General features: G+C 41.0%; 3 protein-coding genes across 3 annotated transcripts; 1 reads left to right on the top strand and 2 right to left on the bottom strand.

Annotated features, from left to right (window-relative positions):
• Window positions 1–657: 657 nt before the first annotated feature.
• On the top strand, window positions 658–1,969 carry mRpL43 (mitochondrial ribosomal protein L43). Its single transcript, XM_028313534.1, has 3 exons — window positions 658–865; window positions 1,021–1,127; window positions 1,284–1,969. The coding sequence occupies exons 1-3, from the start codon at window positions 729–731 to the stop codon at window positions 1,595–1,597; spliced, it is 558 nt and encodes a 185-aa protein (XP_028169335.1). The 5' UTR covers window positions 658–728; the 3' UTR covers window positions 1,598–1,969.
• Window positions 1,970–2,241: 272 nt separating this feature from the next.
• Window positions 2,242–3,969, bottom strand: LOC114359237 (GDNF-inducible zinc finger protein 1-like). The gene is made up of 2 exons (XM_028313533.1): window positions 3,502–3,969; window positions 2,242–3,141 (listed from the first exon to the last, which is right to left on the bottom strand). The coding sequence occupies exons 1-2, from the start codon at window positions 3,774–3,776 to the stop codon at window positions 2,562–2,564; spliced, it is 855 nt and encodes a 284-aa protein (XP_028169334.1). The 5' UTR covers window positions 3,777–3,969; the 3' UTR covers window positions 2,242–2,561.
• Window positions 3,970–8,805: 4,836 nt separating this feature from the next.
• LOC114359239 (uncharacterized) lies at window positions 8,806–13,543 on the bottom strand. The gene is made up of 4 exons (XM_028313535.1): window positions 13,416–13,543; window positions 12,726–12,816; window positions 11,138–11,976; window positions 8,806–10,408 (listed from the first exon to the last, which is right to left on the bottom strand). The coding sequence occupies exons 1-3, from the start codon at window positions 13,536–13,538 to the stop codon at window positions 11,804–11,806; spliced, it is 387 nt and encodes a 128-aa protein (XP_028169336.1). The 5' UTR covers window positions 13,539–13,543; the 3' UTR covers window positions 8,806–10,408; window positions 11,138–11,803.
• Window positions 13,544–19,414: the final 5,871 nt, after the last annotated feature.

Here is a 19,414-nt window from a genome sequence, read left to right as displayed (position 1 = left end):
GATTCGACAACCCCTAGCTGGTGAATGGTCATGTACAAAACGATGACTGTGGCGCTGCAGGCAGGCCTAAAGGGGAGTGGTGAGAGACCTAGAATACAAATCGGGGCGTTGTAGAGGCTTGAGAGGCGAATTGTAATTTCATCTACTAATAAGACTTAAGGCCAGAGCTCTCGACCTTCAACTACAAATGGGGGCGCAAGATTAGGCAGTAGACAAGTTTGGGAACCCCTGCTTCCGGTTTTGGCCCTCAGTGATCTGAAGTGTTTTAAATTATTTTGTTATAAAATCTTATTTTGTTACCTACATTATAGCAACACTAGCTTTTGCCCGCGGCTTCACCCGCGTGAAATTTCGTTTGTCACAGATCGTCATAAATTATAGCCTTTAAGTTATTCTGGGTTATAAACAATAATACCGTAAAGTTTCATTAAAAATCCGTTCAGTAGTTTTTGCGTGAAATAGTAACAAACATCCAGACATCCAAACTTTAGCATTTATAATATTAGTAGGATTACATACAACATTTCTTAACATTTGAAAGTGTACGCCAAAAAAATTCCATTTGAGTGACCTAATGGACGAGTAGTGCTTCATGCCTGAAATTATCAAACGAAAAATGGAACGTAAAATACCAAACGTAACGTCAAATTGACAGTTTTGACATTCTTCATTTACTGAAAATTCTAACCTCAAAAAAGCAGCAAATTAATTGAAAACAGTTCAATAAAATGTCCAATAACCACTTATTCCTGAAGTCAGGATTTGTCAGGGCTCCGCTACAAAACGGGGTTGGCCGATATGTATGTCAACTGCAGAGAATCGTGCTCAAATTCTGTAAAACTCACGGATCCTGCAGAGGCTTGAGGTAGGTAACCTATTTTGTTACATAAACATCGATATTCTTGTATTAATTATCAGCAAACTACTATCCTAAAGTTATATATCACTGTTTATTACTGCGTTAAATACATAGACAGTAAGAATTACGTGTAAAAAGAAGTAAAATTAAACATTTTTCAGGGATTTTATCGAACAAGATTTAGTCGACTTTGCCAAACAAAACCCAGGTGTAGTTGTGTATCTGAAGCCTAGAAGACACCGTGGCCCTGTGGCCGTGGCCGAATATTGTAAGTTTTAGAATAATTTTCCCATTCATGAACTTTTTTAAATATTTCAAGTGCGTGAAAAAATGAAGCCAAAAACATAAATAAATTCTGAAGTATCTTTTTTGATAGAAATATATGCCATATTTCTCGAATACAAAAATATCAAAATCTTTTCAGTGAACGGAGACCGAGTATGGATGAACTTAGCCAACAAAACTCATTCCGAAATTACAAAATGGATCGAAGTACTCCGTACCCAACAAGGCGATATCGCTTCCACCAGACTTCGGAAATACCAGTACACCGACCATCCTTCCATACAAGGTCCCTGGACTCCCTTCACGTTTAAAAACCCAGAGCTCAACACCGCAGTATTACCAGACCCTAAGTACGGTGCAAATGACAGATTACCGCTGTCCGCCACCGAACAGTTGAGGCTTATGTTTGAGCAGCAGAAGCTGAATGAGGGTGACGTCAAAACTGCTGAATGACATAAAGCTATTTTTATGAGGCAGATTTTTGGTGGGAAATGACTCAAGTAGGTAGTTACACCATAAGTCCTCAACCAGCCAATGGTAATATATTAACATTACTTTGAACATTATTTTATTATTACCTTGAATTAGGCCCAAAAATAATGAAAAATGTGAACTTTCTTGTCTGATTAAGGTTTTAATAACAATTCTATTTGGCTAGAATGTTACTAGATATTCCCAATATGCATTTCATGCCTTTGATTTACAGTTGAAAGCAAATCAAATATTAAATTTTATTGCAAATAGCACCTATATTACCACTGTATAAGATGTATGTAAGCTTGACTTTGTTGTTCGTACAGAAAAACTTGGCCAGTTTTTTCTTAAAATTGTTAAGGATTTAAAATTAAGAAAAAATAGTACACTACTACTGTAAATTGTAGCATTTGTTTGTGAAATTAATATTAGAGAAGAATGGTGTAGTTCACTACAATTACTTAGCTTTAGTTAGATATTTATAAAATAAAACGTTAAATAGTTTAGAATTTAAATGTGTACTTATTTATACCGACCCTTGAAAAATACCAAAAATAATTATTGTTTAACAATACACAGATTAGATTAGAGTCACAGGATTTTAAAAATTCAAAGAAAGAGAAGACAATAGTAAAACATTTATTTATGCGGTTAACGAGTCTTAGAAGTAATTAACAAAAACTGCTATTCTAATAACAAATACTTGCTTCAAATATTAATACTTGACAAGATTAACATAAACTAAGAAAAAAGATAGTTTGTGGCAGTCGATCCTTGCCACCGTTATAAATGTAAATAATATTTTTAATGAGCAATTTAAAAAGTAATTGCCCAGAAATTATCCATACATGCTGATGGAGTAATATGAGAAAACGTTTTTGTATAAGAGCACTTCACAATTTTGGTTTCAAATAATATTGAAAATAAAAACGATCCACCAATCTCATCTCCTTGCATGTTTGGAATTTTTCATGTGTATTTTCAAATATCTCGGCGACCGAAACTTCTTTCCGCAGTGACATTTGTGCTCTTTGCCATCGTTGTAATGTACTCTGTTCATATGAATCAGCAAATACGACCTACTTTTCAACACAGACTGGCAGATTTCACATTGAGCTTTCTCACTGTGACAGTTTCTCATGTGCGTTGATAATGCATATTTACTCTTCAGTATAGCAGGACATAAGGTACATTTTACTTCGACTCCTTCTATTTGCCGACTGCCTTTGAATTTCTTGTTCATATGTATACTGTAGATGTGCTTACGTGCGTACCTCGCACATTTGAACACAGCAGAGCAAACGCTGCACTCGTATTCCTCCGTACCATGAACCTCTTTCATGTGGGAATGCCAAGTTTTGTACGTTTGGATTTTGCCACATATTTTACACTCATGCAGTTCTTTCGTTACCAGTGACTTCTTTCTTTTAATTGGGACGTTATTATTATCTTTCTGAATTATTGTTCCCAATGGTTCAATTAGGAGTCTTAAATGTTTCAAATTGTGCCGCAGTAGTGAATACCTGAAAAAGAAATTTTACACAAAATTTCGTTACAAATTTTTTTGATTACAAATTACAATTCGTTAAATTACATTATTACTTTTTTTGACTCAACATTTAAAGCAGAATTATTCACAATGAGTACAGAATAAATTATAACAAGAGAAGAACAAAACAATCTTGTATTTTATTTTGATTAAAATGAGTCCAGAGGAGCTTAACAAGGTAAGTAACACTGGACACTACACATCTTAAATTATATAGCTTGCCCTACCACCACTCTGACACAAGATATTGGCTGGTGCAGAGGAAGTGGCGGAAGAAACTAAGTCAGCTTTGTCAGCTTCTCAACTAAGTTTTAAAAACTTTATTAGTACTAACCTTTCACAAAACTCCTCATTACAAATTGCACACGTAACCCGTGTGTACTGTATCAAATCTTCATACTCAACGCCATCGAATTCTACCTCCTCAGACTCAAAAACCTCAGTGTTTTCATCACCTATAAATTCAGTTTTAACTTCATATTCTCTGATTTGAGAGCTTTCCACTTCAACTTTTACTGTAACTTCGAAGTCTGGGCTCAAATAATCTGCAGGGTTATGCTCCAAGTCCTCTTTTTCCTGCTTTATTACCATTTCTGAAGGCAGCACCATTTTTTTTGCAATTTGTTTTTTGTTTACAGGTCATGTATTCACTGATTACTAGACACGTTATCTATTTTTATGTAACAGAGTCGATATTGAAAAATAGCACGTGTTTTGGTAAAAATGTGCAGTCGTATGAAGTAACAAAAATATTTTGCTGAATAGAAATCAGTCACAAACAAAAAATAGACGTCGCCCACAGATATAGATGACCCACGCTGAACTGTCCCGCCAAACTCAATGACAGGGGGGCGCTACCATCGTTCAACTATATGGTTTCCAACATGGCAAAAATCGGAACCAGCGATCCGGTCACAGATATGGATAGATGCAGCATGTGTCAAAAATTGTATGAAGCCGAGCGTGCCACTTTTTAAACGTCATTAGTGTCATTTTAGCGAATTTTAGTGATTGCCGCAACGTAAAAGTAATCGTATCATCGTACTGCATTCGCAAAGTCATCGAAACATATCGTGTGACTCGATTCGAAAATTAATTAATTCCGATAAAACTGATAATTTGTTAAATACAAAACCAAAAACATCTTTATTTACCTTTTTAAAATAAAGTAATTCTTACAATTCGTCAAATCTTGTTATTTTTTTTACCCTACCAGCGTTTCAAGACATAAATTTGTCAAGTGAATGAATACATGGATCAGTGTGTGTCTTATTGTTATGAGTAAGTACGGTTCCTTGGGATCGGTATGAGTGCACTACATACAGGGACCATCGTTTTAACTCTTAAGAGTACATCGCAGGATATGTTTTAAAAACAATGCTACTTTATACTTCTTCTACTGCTAATTAATTATTTGCTACTTGTGCTGTTAGTTACAATTCTCAATCCGTAAATAAAATCTTCATTCTACCGTGTTCGTACTACTGTTCTCGTAAAATCATCGTAACCGATTGTTGTAATCGGATTACATGAACATCACTCGACCATGTATGTCCATTTGGACATATCGGAATGGCACGCTTTGACGATCAACTTGCTGTATCTACTCTAATCCATATCTGTGGATCCGGTATTGACGGTGGCGCCCACAGATATGGATAGATGCAGCATGTGTCAAAAATTGTATGAAGCCGAGCGTGCCACTTTTTAAACGTCATTAGTGTCATTTTAGCGAATTTTAGTGATTGCCGCAACGTAAAAGTAATCGTATCATCGTACTGCATTTGCAAAGTCATCGAATGATATCGTGCGCCTCGATTCGAAAATTAATTAATTCCGATAAAACTGATAATTTGTTAAATACAAAACCAAAAACATCTTTATTTACCATTTTAAAATATATTCATTCTTACAAATCGTCAAATCTCGTTATTTTTTTTACCCTACCAGCGTTTCAAAACATAAATTTGTCAAGTGCATGAATACATGCATCAGTGTGTGTCTTATTGTTATGAGTAAGTACGGTTCCTTGGGATCGGTATGAGTGCACCACATACAGGGACCATGGTTTTAACTCTTAAGAGTACATCGCAGGATATGTATTAAAAACAATGCTACTTTATACTTCTTCTACTGCTACTTTATTCTAATTAATTATTTGTTACTTGTGCTGTTAATTACAATTCTCAATCCGTAAATAATTTCTTCTTTCTACCGTGTTCGTACTACTGTCCTCGTAAAATCATCGTAACCGATTGTTGTAATCGGATTACATGAACATCACTCGACCATGTATGTCCATTTGGACATATCGGAATGGCACGCTTTGACGATCAACTTGCTGTATCTACTCTAATCCATATCTGTGGATCCGGTATTGACGGTGGCGCCCACAGATATGGATAGATGCAGCATGTGTCAAAAATTGTATGAAGCCGAGCGTGCCACTTTTTAAACGTCATTAGTGTCATTTTAGCGAATTTTAGTGATTGCCGCAACGTAAAAGTAATCGTATCATCGTACTGCATTTGCAAAGTCATCGAATGATATCGTGCGCCTCGATTCGAAAATTAATTAATTCCGATAAAACTGATAATTTGTTAAATACAAAACCAAAAACATCTTTATTTACCATTTTAAAATATATTCATTCTTACAAATCGTCAAATCTCGTTATTTTTTTTACCCTACCAGCGTTTCAAAACATAAATTTGTCAAGTGCATGAATACATGCATCAGTGTGTGTCTTATTGTTATGAGTAAGTACGGTTCCTTGGGATCGGTATGAGTGCACCACATACAGGGACCATGGTTTTAACTCTTAAGAGTACATCGCAGGATATGTATTAAAAACAATGCTACTTTATACTTCTTCTACTGCTACTTTATTCTAATTAATTATTTGTTACTTGTGCTGTTAATTACAATTCTCAATCCGTAAATAATTTCTTCTTTCTACCGTGTTCGTACTACTGTCCTCGTAAAATCATCGTAACCGATTGTTGTAATCGGATTACTTGAACATCACTCGACCATGTATGTCCATTTGGACATATCGGAATGGCACGCTTTGACGATCAACTTGCTGTATCTACTCTAATCCATATCTGTGGTGGCGCCCCACTGTCAATGTCATGCATAGGACAGTTCTGAGCCCCGATTACGGTAACTTTTAACGTCTACAATCCAGACGCGTTTCTGATGCGTTTCTGATTCTGCAATACGATTGGTCAAAACAGCTGACGTGCGCTGTTGAACGACCAATCGTATCGCAGAATCGAGAAGCGTGTCTGGATTGTTGACGTTAAAAATTACCGTAATCGGGGCTCAGTATTTTGGAACTATATGGATTAGAGACGTCGCCAAATTAAACGTCAAATCTGACAACGCGAACAGCTGTCTGTAAATCTGTCATTCATTTTTTTTTTATTGGCATCCGCGGTGTTTGGCCTGTACGTTCGCGCATATCTGTGGTTCGCGCCCACGCGCCCACAGATATGTATTTGGCGCCCGTGCGCTTCGATTTGGTATCGGCCGATTCTTCATACAAATTAAAATCGGGCCCAACTATCGGCCGACTAAAAGTCGGTGGTTTACGCCTAACGCCTAGGCTTAGGGTCTTACATAGCAAAATTAATTTAGGCAAATGTGAAAAGCCAGTGGAATTCAGTTCAAATGAAATGGTTAAAGACCGCGCCATAGCAGAATATTTTACTATGAAGAAACAGTGTGTAAAAGAGACGATTAACGAAATTATGATTAGAAAATGAAAAACTTAGGCTAGATTAAAAGTATAAAAAATAAAACAAAATTTTAATGAAACAAGTGCTTTTTAGATTTTATTAGTTAAGTACCTACCTACTAAATATTATTGTTTGTGTTGTGTGTTTGATGCAACTTATGTATGTTCTGTTACGTCATAATATTATGTCAATGTCACCCCTCTCGTGCCGCTACCATACCTCAGGCACTCACTGAGTTAAGCGCTAGAACTATACAAACATGTGATATTCGTCAGATAAACTATCTGCTACTTATCAGGTGCCGACGAAACAAATAAAACACAGAAAGGACTTAAAATAAAATTTATTTCATAGGAAAAATATATTTACATACCTATTTGACTTACATGCTACGAGTACAATAAGATTTTAATAAGAAAATGTACAATAAAACTTAGTATTACGTTACTGACAGTTTTTTTTTATAATATGCATAGAACCATTAATTTTACAGTGCCTATAGCAGGGGTGGCCAACCGGTCGATCGCGACTATTAGTCCAGTCGATGGTGGCAAGGCAAAAAATACTACATGATTGTGTACTAAACTATGCTGTTTCATTTAGATTTCAAGAAGTATGTAAGTGGTAGATCGCCCAGGGTTTCGTTAGTAAACAGTAGATCTTTATGTGTAATCAAGTTGGCCACCCCTGGCTAATAGGAACTGGCAATTTAGAAAATCCTCCACGCAGATCTTACTGATATTATAAATGCGAAAGTTTGGATGTCTGGATGTTTGTTACTCTTTCACGCAAAAACTACTGAACGGATTTTGATGAAACTTTACAGTATTATTGTTTATAACCCAGAATAACATACAAGCTATAATTTATGACGATCTGTGACAGACTAAATTTCACGCGAATGAAGCCGCGGGCAAAAGCTAGTAGGTAATAAAACTGTTAATCAACATAAAAGTACGCACATTATCGCAATTTGGTACAATAATCATCTGTAAATCTGCTCTTACAAAAGACTGGCGGAAATTGGCGTCTTTTTTTTTTTGTTTGGTCGATGGCCGCGCGAATAAAAAAATACGCCACCTTCCATACAAAATCTGGCATTGCCATTTGAAGCCAACCAAAATGCGGAGACTTATGCCTGTTTTCACCATCAATCCCTAATTTTTAAGTGACCCCTATGAAAACAAAATTCCTATTATGTGTTACCACAGGGTTCACTTAAAAAATAGGATTGATGGTGAAAACGGGCATTAAATTGCTAGTTCAGTACCATCAATATGTCCTACCATTATCCTACTACTACATCAAATTATATTCTTATAGCCGTTCAGCGTCAAATAGTTCGTGGCACCCAAATTGGCCAAAAAATTGACAACACAACCTTATTCCAATGAGGGTTTTCGCGATTAAAAAATCCGCCAGATGGCAATACGTAGACGCGAGGTCCTGTATCTGTCAATGTCATGTCAAAAATAACCAATCATGCAGCATTTGGACCTCGCGTCTACGTATTGCCATCTGGCGGATTTTTCAATCGCGAAAACCCTCATTGTAACAAAGACGTGTTGCGAACTTTTTGGCTACTTTAGGTGTCTCGGACTATTTGACGCTGACTGTAAACCTCTACACAGGGGGGCTACTCCGAGACGTTGTTTACGTAGTTTCGGGTCTATCTGTCACCGTCACTCATGCTGACACCTCGCTTGGTGTGAGAGGGATGGCAACATTCGAAACTTCGGATAACGTTTTTCGGAGTAGCCCCACAGGCACGGATCTAGGGAGGGGAAAAAATGTTGCCCCGGTTATAAAAATCATAGATCCGTGGCTGCACCTACAAAATTGCAAACATCGTCAATTTATTTGAATCTTATACTAAAGAAGTAATACATTTCAAAATCAATCGAAGAAATTTATTTTAGTTTAAAGTGACTTGATATTAGTATTGATAAAGGCTAATTTTTGTACATTAGTTCACAATGTTACAATTGAAAAACGATTTAATTAGCAGTCTTCAATGTTTAAAATCAAGAGACAGTGGAGTGCTTATGATTATATTTTATTCATTTGACTATAAGGGCCCATGTACACTGTGTGTTTTATTAGCCGACGTGCGTTTTTTCGAAACCTAGGCTAGTGCTCGCATGAGTTTATGAGACATTAGTCTAGCTCGCAGTGCGTCCACCAGCCAAGTCTAGCTTGGGTTGCGCTCCTAGCCTAGCTCAAGGTGCGCTTCTAGCTTAGTTTTACAACGCGCCCCTAGCCTAGCGGGCAGTGCGCTCCTAGCCTAGCTTTAAGTGCGCTCCTAGCCTAGCAGGCAGTGCGCTCCTAGCCTAGCAGGCAGTGCGTTCCTAGCCTAGCAGGCAGTGCGCTCCTAGCCTAGCAGGCAGTGCGCTCCTAGCCGAGCTGGTAGTGCGATGAGCTTGCTCAAGGCACTAGCCTAGCTCACCTAAGACACTAGACTACCTCGCTAAAGACACTAGCCTAGCCCGCGCTCCCTTTAGACACTAGCCTGCCTGGCTATACACACGCGCAGGCGGTCGGTGGCGGTAAGTGCCACTTGTGGTCTAAACTGAATAAATATTTTTGATTTTGATTGATTTTTTTTTGACACTAGCCTAGCTCGCTGTAGACACTAGCCGCGCTCCCTTAAGACACTAGGCTAGCTGGCACTCCCTTAAGACAGAAGCCAACTCCCTTTAGACACTAGCTTAGCTCGCTGCGCGCTCCTACCATAGCCAGCTCGGTCAGTGCGCGTCGAGCTGGGCGAGCGCGCGCGAGGCAGCGCGCAGGCGGTCAGCTGACATAACACATAAGACAAAAGCCTAGCCCGCGCTCCCTTAAGACACTGGCCTAGCTGGCGCTCCGTTAAGACACTAGCCTAGCTCGCTGTAGACTAGCCTGGCTCCCACAAGACACTAGGCTGCCTAGCTCGCGTTCCCTTAAGACACTAGCCAAGTTCGCGCTCCTAGCCAACCCCGCTAGCCCGCTCAGTGCGCGCGCAGCACGTCGTCAAGCTCGGCGAGCGAGCGCGAGGCGGCGTTCAGGCGGTCAGCTGACTTAAGACATTAGCCTAACTCCCTTAAGACACTAGCCTAGCTCCCTTAACACACTAGCCTGGCTCGCTGTAGACACTAGCTTAGCTCGCTGCGCGCTCCTACCACAGCCAGCTCGGTCAGTGCGCGCGCAGTACGTCGTCGAGCTCGGCGAGCGCGCGCGTGGCGGCCCGCAGGCACGAGGCGTGCGCGCGGCCGCCGGCGCTGAGAGACGCGAGGCTCTGGCGCAGCGAGCGGAGCCGGAAGCCGACGTGTGAGACACTAGCCTAGCTGGCGCTCCATTAAGACACTAGGCTAGCTCGCGCTCGTTAAGACACTAGCCTTCCTCGCTGTAGACATTAGTCTGGCTCACGCTCTCTTAAAGTTAGGAGTCCTAAGACACTAGCCTAGCTAACGCTCCCTTTAAACACTAGCCCGCGCTCGCTTAAGTAAGACACTAGCCTACCTTCCTTAAGACATTAGCTCGCGTTCCCTTAAGACACTAGCTTAGCTGGCGCTTCCTTAAGACACTAGCCCGCGCTCCCTTAAGACACTAGTCTAGCTCGCTGAAGGCACTAGCCTAGCTGGCGCTCCCTTTAGACACCAGCCTAGTGTTCGCTTTCTTCAAACACTAGCCTGACTCCCTTAAGACACTAGCCTAGCCCGCGCTCCTTCCAGACCCTAGCCTACCTCTCCTAGCCTAGCTCGCGTCTCAGTGCGCGCGCAGCACGTCGTCGAGCTCGGCGAACGCGCGCGAGGCAGCCCGCAGGCGCGAGGCGTGCGCGCGGCCGCCGGCGCTGAGAGACGCGAGGCTCTGGCTAAGCTAGCTCGCGTTCCTTTAAGACACTAGCCTAGCTCGTTGAAGACACTAGCCTATCCCGCGCTTCCTTTAGACACTAGCCTAGCTTCCTTAAGACACTACTCTAGCCCGCACTCCCTTAAGACACTAGCCTAGCTCGCGCTTCCTTCAGACGTTAACCTAGTTCGCGCTCCGTTAAGACTCTAGCCTAGCTCTCTTAGACACTATCCTAGCTCGCTGTCGACACTAGCCTAGCTCGCGGTGCTCTCCTACCAAAGCCCAGCCAGTCAGTGCGCGCGAAGCACGTCGTCGAGCTCGGCGAGCGCGCGCGAGGCGGCGCGCAGGCGGTCGGCTGACTTAAGAGACTAGCCTGCCTCCCATTAGACACTAGCCTACCTTCCTTAAGACATTAGCTCGCGTTCCCTTAAGACACTAGCCTAGCTGGCGCTCTCTTAAGACACTAGCCTAGCTTCCTTAAGACACTAGCCTAGCTTCCTTAAGACACTAGCCTGCGCTCCCTTAAGACACAAGCCTAGCTCCCTTTAGATACTAGCCTTACTCGCTGTAGACACTAGCCTGGCTCGCGCTCCTAGTGCGCGCGCAGCACGTCGTCGAGCTCGGCGAGCGCGCGCGAGGCGGCCCGCAGGCGCGAGGCGTGCGCGCGGCCGCCGGCGCTGAGAGACGCGAGGCTCTGGCGGAGCGAGCGGAGCCGGGAGCCGACGCATGAGACACAAGCCTAGCTGGGGCTCCCTTAAGACACTAGGCTAGCTGGCGTTCCTTTAAGACACTAGCCTAGCCCGCGCTCCCTTTAGACACTAGCTTAGCTCCCTTAAGACACTAGCCTAGCTCCCTTAAGACACTAGCCTAGCTCCCTTAAGACACTAGCCTAGCTCCCTTAAGACACTAGTCTAGCTCGCTGAAGGCACTAGCCTAGCTGGCGCTCCCTTTAGACACCAGCCTAGTGTTCGCTCTCTTCAAACACTAGCCTGACTTCCTTAAGACACTAGCCTAGCCCGCGCTCCCTCCAGACACTAGCCTAGCTCTCCTAGCCTAGCTCGCGTCTCAGTGCGCGCGCAGCACGTCGTCGAGCTCGGCGAGCGCGCGCGAGGCGGCCCGCAGGCGCGAGGCGTGCGCGCGGCCGCCGGCGCTGAGGGACGCGAGGCTCTGGCGGAGCGAGTGGAGCCGGGAGCCGACGCGTTTCTTCTCGCCGGAGAGCAGCTCGTGGGCTCTAGAACCTGGTTATAGAAAGAAACAAATCAAAGAAAGAAAGAAACATTTATTACGATGAACAAAGACAAAGGACAAAGAAGGTATACGGAAAAAAAGACAGAAATAGCACAAATATTACAAGGAAATAGAAAGTGAACTGAGCAGTGCTACCCTGTCGCAACAGCAATGCTCATCGCAACGAGACTCCACTCAGCATAATCCGTGGCCCACGTTGGAGAAGGTCACGACGCTGGTTTTCAGTGCGCCCCATGCCGAGTGTCAAATTAAATCAAGTTTATTAATCTCATAAAACTCATTTATTTTTTGCAAAAAAAGCACTTTTACACGTCCCAGTATTAACCCCACCACTGCTTCGGAACAATAAATGGGGCCAGTGCTGAGAAGAAGTAGCGCAAGAAATTCAGTCACTATTCAGTACATAGGCCCTTTCCAGGGCACTTATACGCGTCCAAAATATTGTTTGCCCTACCAGCACTTCAGGACAACATATTACGGGCTGGCATTTCATTATTATAAATGTTTTAACAAGGCCCAAATCATATTAATGTATAAGGTCGCGCAGCAAGAGTTGCGACAATTAACACAAGCAAAGATTCTAGATAGAGATAAGAAGTCTGACTGACAAGTGGTTTATGTCTCGCTGGCACATTTAGATAGATACCACCACGTTGCCGTGCCACGCGTGACAGTTGGGAAAAAATGATTCAATCACGAAAAAATTCAATAAAATCGAAATAAGTTTTCTACAACTCACCTAATAAAGGCAGGTAGTCTCCCGCCCGCTCTGCGCGGATGTCAAGGGTGAACCATTCGTCCATGTCGTCGGAATCAGATGTCGGTAGTTCCTGGAAATAAACGTATATTTTAACATGATATTTTTTACAATTTATAGTATTAATGTTTCGTTCTGAATGCATTTTCCTATGTCAACACTATGCCAAAAATCCAACAAAAGGGAATTATTGAATTTATGCCCAGAAATCCCCATAAATATTATCCCCGTATTTGACATCAGAAACGAATTAATGTAAAATTTTTAAGCTGTAAAAAAGTGATTATTTTTGAAACTTCTTTCTTTCTAGGGCTAGGCTAGGAACGCGAGCTAGAAGCGACAGCTAGGCTAGGAACGCACTGCCCGCTAGGCTAGGAGCGCATCCCGAGCTAGACTAGGCTAGAGCCGTGGACGGTTATGGTGGGCTAGGCTAGGAGTTTTTTCTTCTTTTTTATTTAGTGTGCGGTGCGTGTGCACTTATGGATGATTTAGCGTGTACCGATAACACTCAAACATTAGCGGAAGAATGGTGGGGCGCGTCTTCGTGGATGAAACGACGATCTATATGTTTTCTTTTTTTTTTTTGGTTGTTTAAATTTTACATTTTACCAATTTTCATTGAGAGATTTTGCGTGTTATTTATATTATTAGTTTATATCAACCTCCACTTACATCGTAAAGGCTGCCGTCTTCGGACTGGCTCTCGATGTCAGATAACATCTCTTCGTCCATCTGCTCCGGCTTCATGATTCGTTGCTTGATCTTGCGCTTCTCTAACTCCGAGTCGGACTCCATGGCGAAATCCTGGGAAAGAGTTTTATTTGTTTATTTATTGAAATAATAAATCTTTTTTTTTGGACACTGAAACAGACAATGGTTCGAGAAAAAGTGTAAAATGGAATGGTCGTGCAAGCAGCACGGCACGGACGTAATGTGCAGCGCCATCTATGATTATTTCTGTGAATTAGTTCGGTACTCCTGTTAGTTCGGTAAAGGTGATAAGAATCATAGATGGCGCTTTACAAACATTCTATAGATGGCGCTAAATATGTATGGGTTTGGAACAAGAGTTCTACATTTTTTTTTTTCAGATGACACTAGCGAAGATCCGGACATTTTAGGGCCCTATTACATTGCGACTTTTTGAAGCGATACCAGGCCTGTTCATCTCCGCGAGTTTACATCGAAAACAAAACACGTACGATGGCCCCCTACAGATACTATTCNTTGACTTTGAATCCGATTATAAGACTAGAATAGAATACGATTTAAATACTGTAAACCCTTGAAAATGAGGCTGACAATAATTGTCACTGAGTTTATTTTATTTATTACGGTATACCAACAACATTACATACAAAGTAATTACATGAAAATCTTACATATAGAAGTTTAGTGTGTATGCACCTTCTCAGCACCAGCCATATGTTGTCCCGAAGTGGTGGTAGGGCAAGCTATATTTGGGACGCGTATAAGTGCCCTGGAAAGGGCCTATGTACTGTATAAAATACAATAGAATACAATTAAATAATAAATCTTTGGACAATTTCACACAACGCCAGCTAGCCCCAAAGTAAGCAACTTAATGCTTGTGTTATGGGTTCTAGCTTAACGGATATACTACTTATATACTTTTTTTTTAAATACATAAATATTATACATAGTCACACCCAAACCCGTTACAGAAATTAAAATTCATCATTTCAATTTCTGCCCGGCCGGGAATCGAACCCGGGACCTCTCGGCATAGTAGTCCGTTCTGAACCAGTACACCAAACGGCCGACAAAACACAATTATTATAACGACGCTCAAGGGACCGATGATATTACATGGTACTATCCAGACGTCGTACTAAAGAAGTCTCAACAAAACAACANTGCCCGCTAGGCTAGGAGCGCATCCCGAGCTAGACTAGGCTAGAGCCGTGGACGGTTATGGTGGGCTAGGCTAGGAGTTTTTTCTTCTTTTTTATTTAGTGTGCGGTGCGTGTGCACTTATGGATGATTTAGCGTGTACCGATAACACTCAAACATTAGCGGAAGAATGGTGGGGCGCGTCTTCGTGGATGAAACGACGATCTATATGTTTTCTTTTTTTTTTTTGGTTGTTTAAATTTTACATTTTACCAATTTTCATTGAGAGATTTTGCGTGTTATTTATATTATTAGTTTATATCAACCTCCACTTACATCGTAAAGGCTGCCGTCTTCGGACTGGCTCTCGATGTCAGATAACATCTCTTCGTCCATCTGCTCCGGCTTCATGATTCGTTGCTTGATCTTGCGCTTCTCTAACTCCGAGTCGGACTCCATGGCGAAATCCTGGGAAAGAGTTTTATTTGTTTATTTATTGAAATAATAAATCTTTTTTTTTGGACACTGAAACAGACAATGGTTCGAGAAAAAGTGTAAAATGGAATGGTCGTGCAAGCAGCACGGCACGGACGTAATGTGCAGCGCCATCTATGATTATTTCTGTGAATTAGTTCGGTACTCCTGTTAGTTCGGTAAAGGTGATAAGAATCATAGATGGCGCTTTACAAACATTCTATAGATGGCGCTAAATATGTATGGGTTTGGAACAAGAGTTCTACATTTTTTTTTTTCAGATGACACTAGCGAAGATCCGGACATTTTAGGGCCCTATTACATTGCGACTTTTTGAAGCGATACCAGGCCTGTTCATCTCCGCGAGTTTACATCGAAAACAAAACACGTACGATGGCCCCCTACAGATACTATTCGACAAGGCCTCACATACGAGCGAGCATTGACTCACGCACGCGTATTCTTGTGTATGATGGAAAAAAATAAAGAAAATGGTGTACACTAAATACTGTGCAGTATTTAACTGCCTGAATAATAATAAAAACACAGAATGTACTTTTTTAAGTTGCCTGAAGACACTGAGAGGTAAATAAGTAGTTAATATTATTCATGATAATTCATGCTAAATCATGTATTTCCTCCGCCATTTTCCGCAGTTTGACACCTCACGTCACATCATTTTACCGAAGTCAGCCCTATAGCTTCGGCGCAGTGCCGATCACTGACGTTTGTCAACAAAATGGTGCTTGACTCTTGAGACAGGCTAAATTACACCATATTGTTAATGACATTGAGCATATTTTTTTTAAACATTCGCGAAGTAAAACTTCTGTACTTATTATTATTCTGTGGTATGGGTTTGGAACAAGAACTCTTGTTCCATTTTTTTTTTCAGATGACACTAGCGAAGATCCGGACATTTTAGGGCCCTATTACATTGCGACTTTTTGAAGCGATACTAATGCGATGCAGCATAGATACAGTCGCAAAACATCTATATTTACACACACGCGTTACTATACCTACGAGCAAAAGTATGGAATCACTCTGTTGTTTGGTTTCGAGCGATGTTAAGAACTGAATAACTATATTATGTATCAAATTAGAAACCGACTAAATTATCGCCCTATAATAAATCTATGAGGTATTTACCTACTTAGCATGCTATATAATTTTCTTTATGGAATATAAAATGATGGGTACATACTTCTTCCAAGTCGAATTCATCTTCTTCCAAAAACTCTTCCTCGTTTATTATTTCTTCATGCTCTATTTTTGGTTTTCTCATCTGAAAGAAGGATATTTTTTATCACAACAGGAGTTTTGTAAAAAATTTGAAAATCCAAAAAAACCCTATGAGGGGACTAGCGGCCGCCCGCGACTTCGTTCGCGTGGATCCCGTTTTATCCCCTTAGGGGTGGAGTTTCGTAAAATCCTTTCTTAGCGGATGCCTACGTCATAACATCTACCTGCATGCCAAATTTCAGCCCGATCCGTCCAGTGGTTTGGGCTGTGCGTTGATAGATCACTATGTCAGTCAGTCAGTCACCTTTGATATATTTAGATGGTAAACGCGAACATCAGGCCTCAACGAGGAGTGTTGTGTGTGATACGTGTTTGTCCGCGATTGCCTCGCGTTTGGCTAAACCGATTTTAATGCGGTTTTCATTGACTTTTGACTTTGAATAGTGCACAATAAAGTTTTAATCTAAATATACAGGGTGTTAGGTAAATGGGTATATGAGCCGACACTAGCCCATGTTAACATGGTCATATAAATGGTATGGTGAAGTCAGAAATTTGATATCATCATTTTAAATTTTTTAATATTCATACAAAATAAATTTTATAAAATCCGATTTGTATGAAAATTAAAATAATTAAAATGAAGATATCAATTTTCTGACTTCACCATACCATTTATATGACCATGTTAACATGGGCTAGTGTCGGCTCATAATTATACCCATTTACCTAACACCCTGTATATAACTCAAAGGTGACTGACTGACTGACATAGTGATCTATCAACGCACAGCCCAAACCACTGGACGGATCGGGCTGAAATTTGGCATGCAGGTAGATGTTATGACGTAGGCATCCGCTAAGAAAGGATTTTACGAAACTCCACCCCTAAGGGGGTAAAACAGGATCCACGTGTACGAAGTCGCGGGCGACCGCTTGTTTAAAAAAAAAATCTTTATTTGTTTAGACTAATATAAATTAGTTCTTGCAAATCGTCGTTTAGTGATAAAACCTGTATATGTACGCTTAGTGTGCAAATAATAAATACTAGTCTCACCTCAGACTTGACTTTCTCCACAGCTGACCTGTCCACAACTTTGACTATGGACTTCTGTGGATTCTTCAGGAGCGACTTGGAATCCGGGCGAGGAGTGGAGGTAGCAGCTTGGCGCTTTTCCATGGCTACAACAAATAGTAAGAAATGTACATGAAGCATCTTGTGCTGTTGTAATAGGGGCGAGATTGCAACGAAAATTGTGTATGCTGATCTGCTGTCGATTGTACATTTTTATTGAAAAATAGCGAATATTACAACCACATTTATAATTCTTCACTGGTTGGGTTATTGGCGGTCAAGCTGTATATCCTGGCTACACAGGAGTTGCAGCGGTGGGAACGAGAGGTGGGAATAGTCCCGTAACCACATACAGCTGGACAACACTGAAGTGTCCCAGCTATGACATTGACAAGAGGCCGCTACTATCAATATACTGACCCACGCTGAACTGTCCTGCCAAACTCAATGACAGGGGGGCGCTACCATCGTTCAACTATATGGTTTCCAACATGGCAAAATCGGAACCAGTGATCCGGTATTGACGGTGGCGCCCCGCTGTCAATGTCATTGATAGGACAGTTCAGTATTTTGGAACTATACTTGGATAATAATTCCGATTTCAGTCACTTCGATGTTTCAGCAGAGCTACTCCGAAAAGTTGCTTAAGTTTCGAGTCTATCTGACAACTTCGCTCATGCTGCATTTCGCTTCGCGTGAGAGGGATGGCAACATTCGAAACTTCGGATTACGTTTTTTGGAGTAGCTATCGTCACACTTGCATCAGTGATTAAACTAATGTGTAATTTTTCACAATCTATGTATAGTAGTCGTCATCCTGCTAATATTATAAAGGTGAAAGTTTGTGTGGATGTTTGTTACTCTTTCACGCAAAAACTACTGAATGGATTTGGTTGAAACTTTACAGTATTATTATTTGTAATCCAGATTAACATAAAGGCTATAATTTATGCGAATCTGTGGCACTAAATTTCACGCGGGTGAAGCCGCGGGCAAAAGCTAGTATAAGAATAAATAATAAGAAGATTTTAAACCTGAGGTGGAATTGTGTAAAGCAATCGTAATCATTTGACAGTTCATAACGTACGATAAAGTCAGTTAAAAAAAGCGTTTGACAGAATAATCGTACGTTATGAACTGACAAATGATTACGATTGCTTTACACAATTCCACCTCTGATTACAATAATGTTGTAATTTTGATATTTGTGATCTCATTTTCACTTTACCATCTTAGACCGTCTATATTTATGTACATAGTTTCAAGTGAAATAAATGATTTAACAACTCACCTTGCCTAAAATTAGTGTTGTTTCCAAGCCGGACGATTTTCTTCGGAGTAAACGTCTTCTTCAGCGAAGGCAGGGTCTGCTTCTGGGGTGCTTTTGAGGTCTGCGCGTTGCCTGCATTCTTACCAAACATCTTCTGCATTAAATGCATGTCTTCTGACGACTGGAAGGAAGACATGTTATTTTTAAAGTTAAATAAACGTTTATATTCAATTCAGACTACTAGCGGCCGCCCGCGACTTCGTACGCGTGGATCCAGTTTTATCCCCTTAGGGGTTGAATTTTGCCAAATCCCATCTTATTGAGCACCTACGTTCTAAAAGTAACCCCCAATGAAAAAATTTGAGACTCCTAGCACTTGTAGTTTCTGAAAACGAAATTCCTGTTATGTGTTACTATAGGGGTCACTTAAAAATTAGGGATTGATGGTGAAAACAGGCATTAAAATTCCACTTTATTCACTCAGGTGAACAAAGTGGAATAATCCGTCCAGACAATATTTAATTTTAAAAAGACAATTTTTATTTCAACAACAATTGCGGAGCGTGTTAGGCGGTCTCATTTTACATCTCCGCTACGCCCAGCTCACATCTCCTCTCCTCTCCGCTTTGGTGACTGGGCCTAAGTGTCGAGTTTAGACTTTTAATAACAAACACGCGTATTCACAAACGATACTCGCATAAGTAAAGCAGCAAATCGAACAGCGTTGAATAGAGCTTTTTGATTGGTTCGTGT

This window comes from Ostrinia furnacalis, unplaced genomic scaffold (genome assembly GCF_004193835.3).
Source record: "Ostrinia furnacalis isolate ACB-3 unplaced genomic scaffold, ASM419383v2 OfSCF4246, whole genome shotgun sequence".
In the NCBI taxonomy this organism is placed as follows: Eukaryota; Metazoa; Arthropoda; class Insecta; order Lepidoptera; family Crambidae; genus Ostrinia; species Ostrinia furnacalis.
The sequence above is the reverse complement of the archived record's forward strand: the minus strand, read 5'-3'. Positions and strand labels throughout refer to the sequence as shown.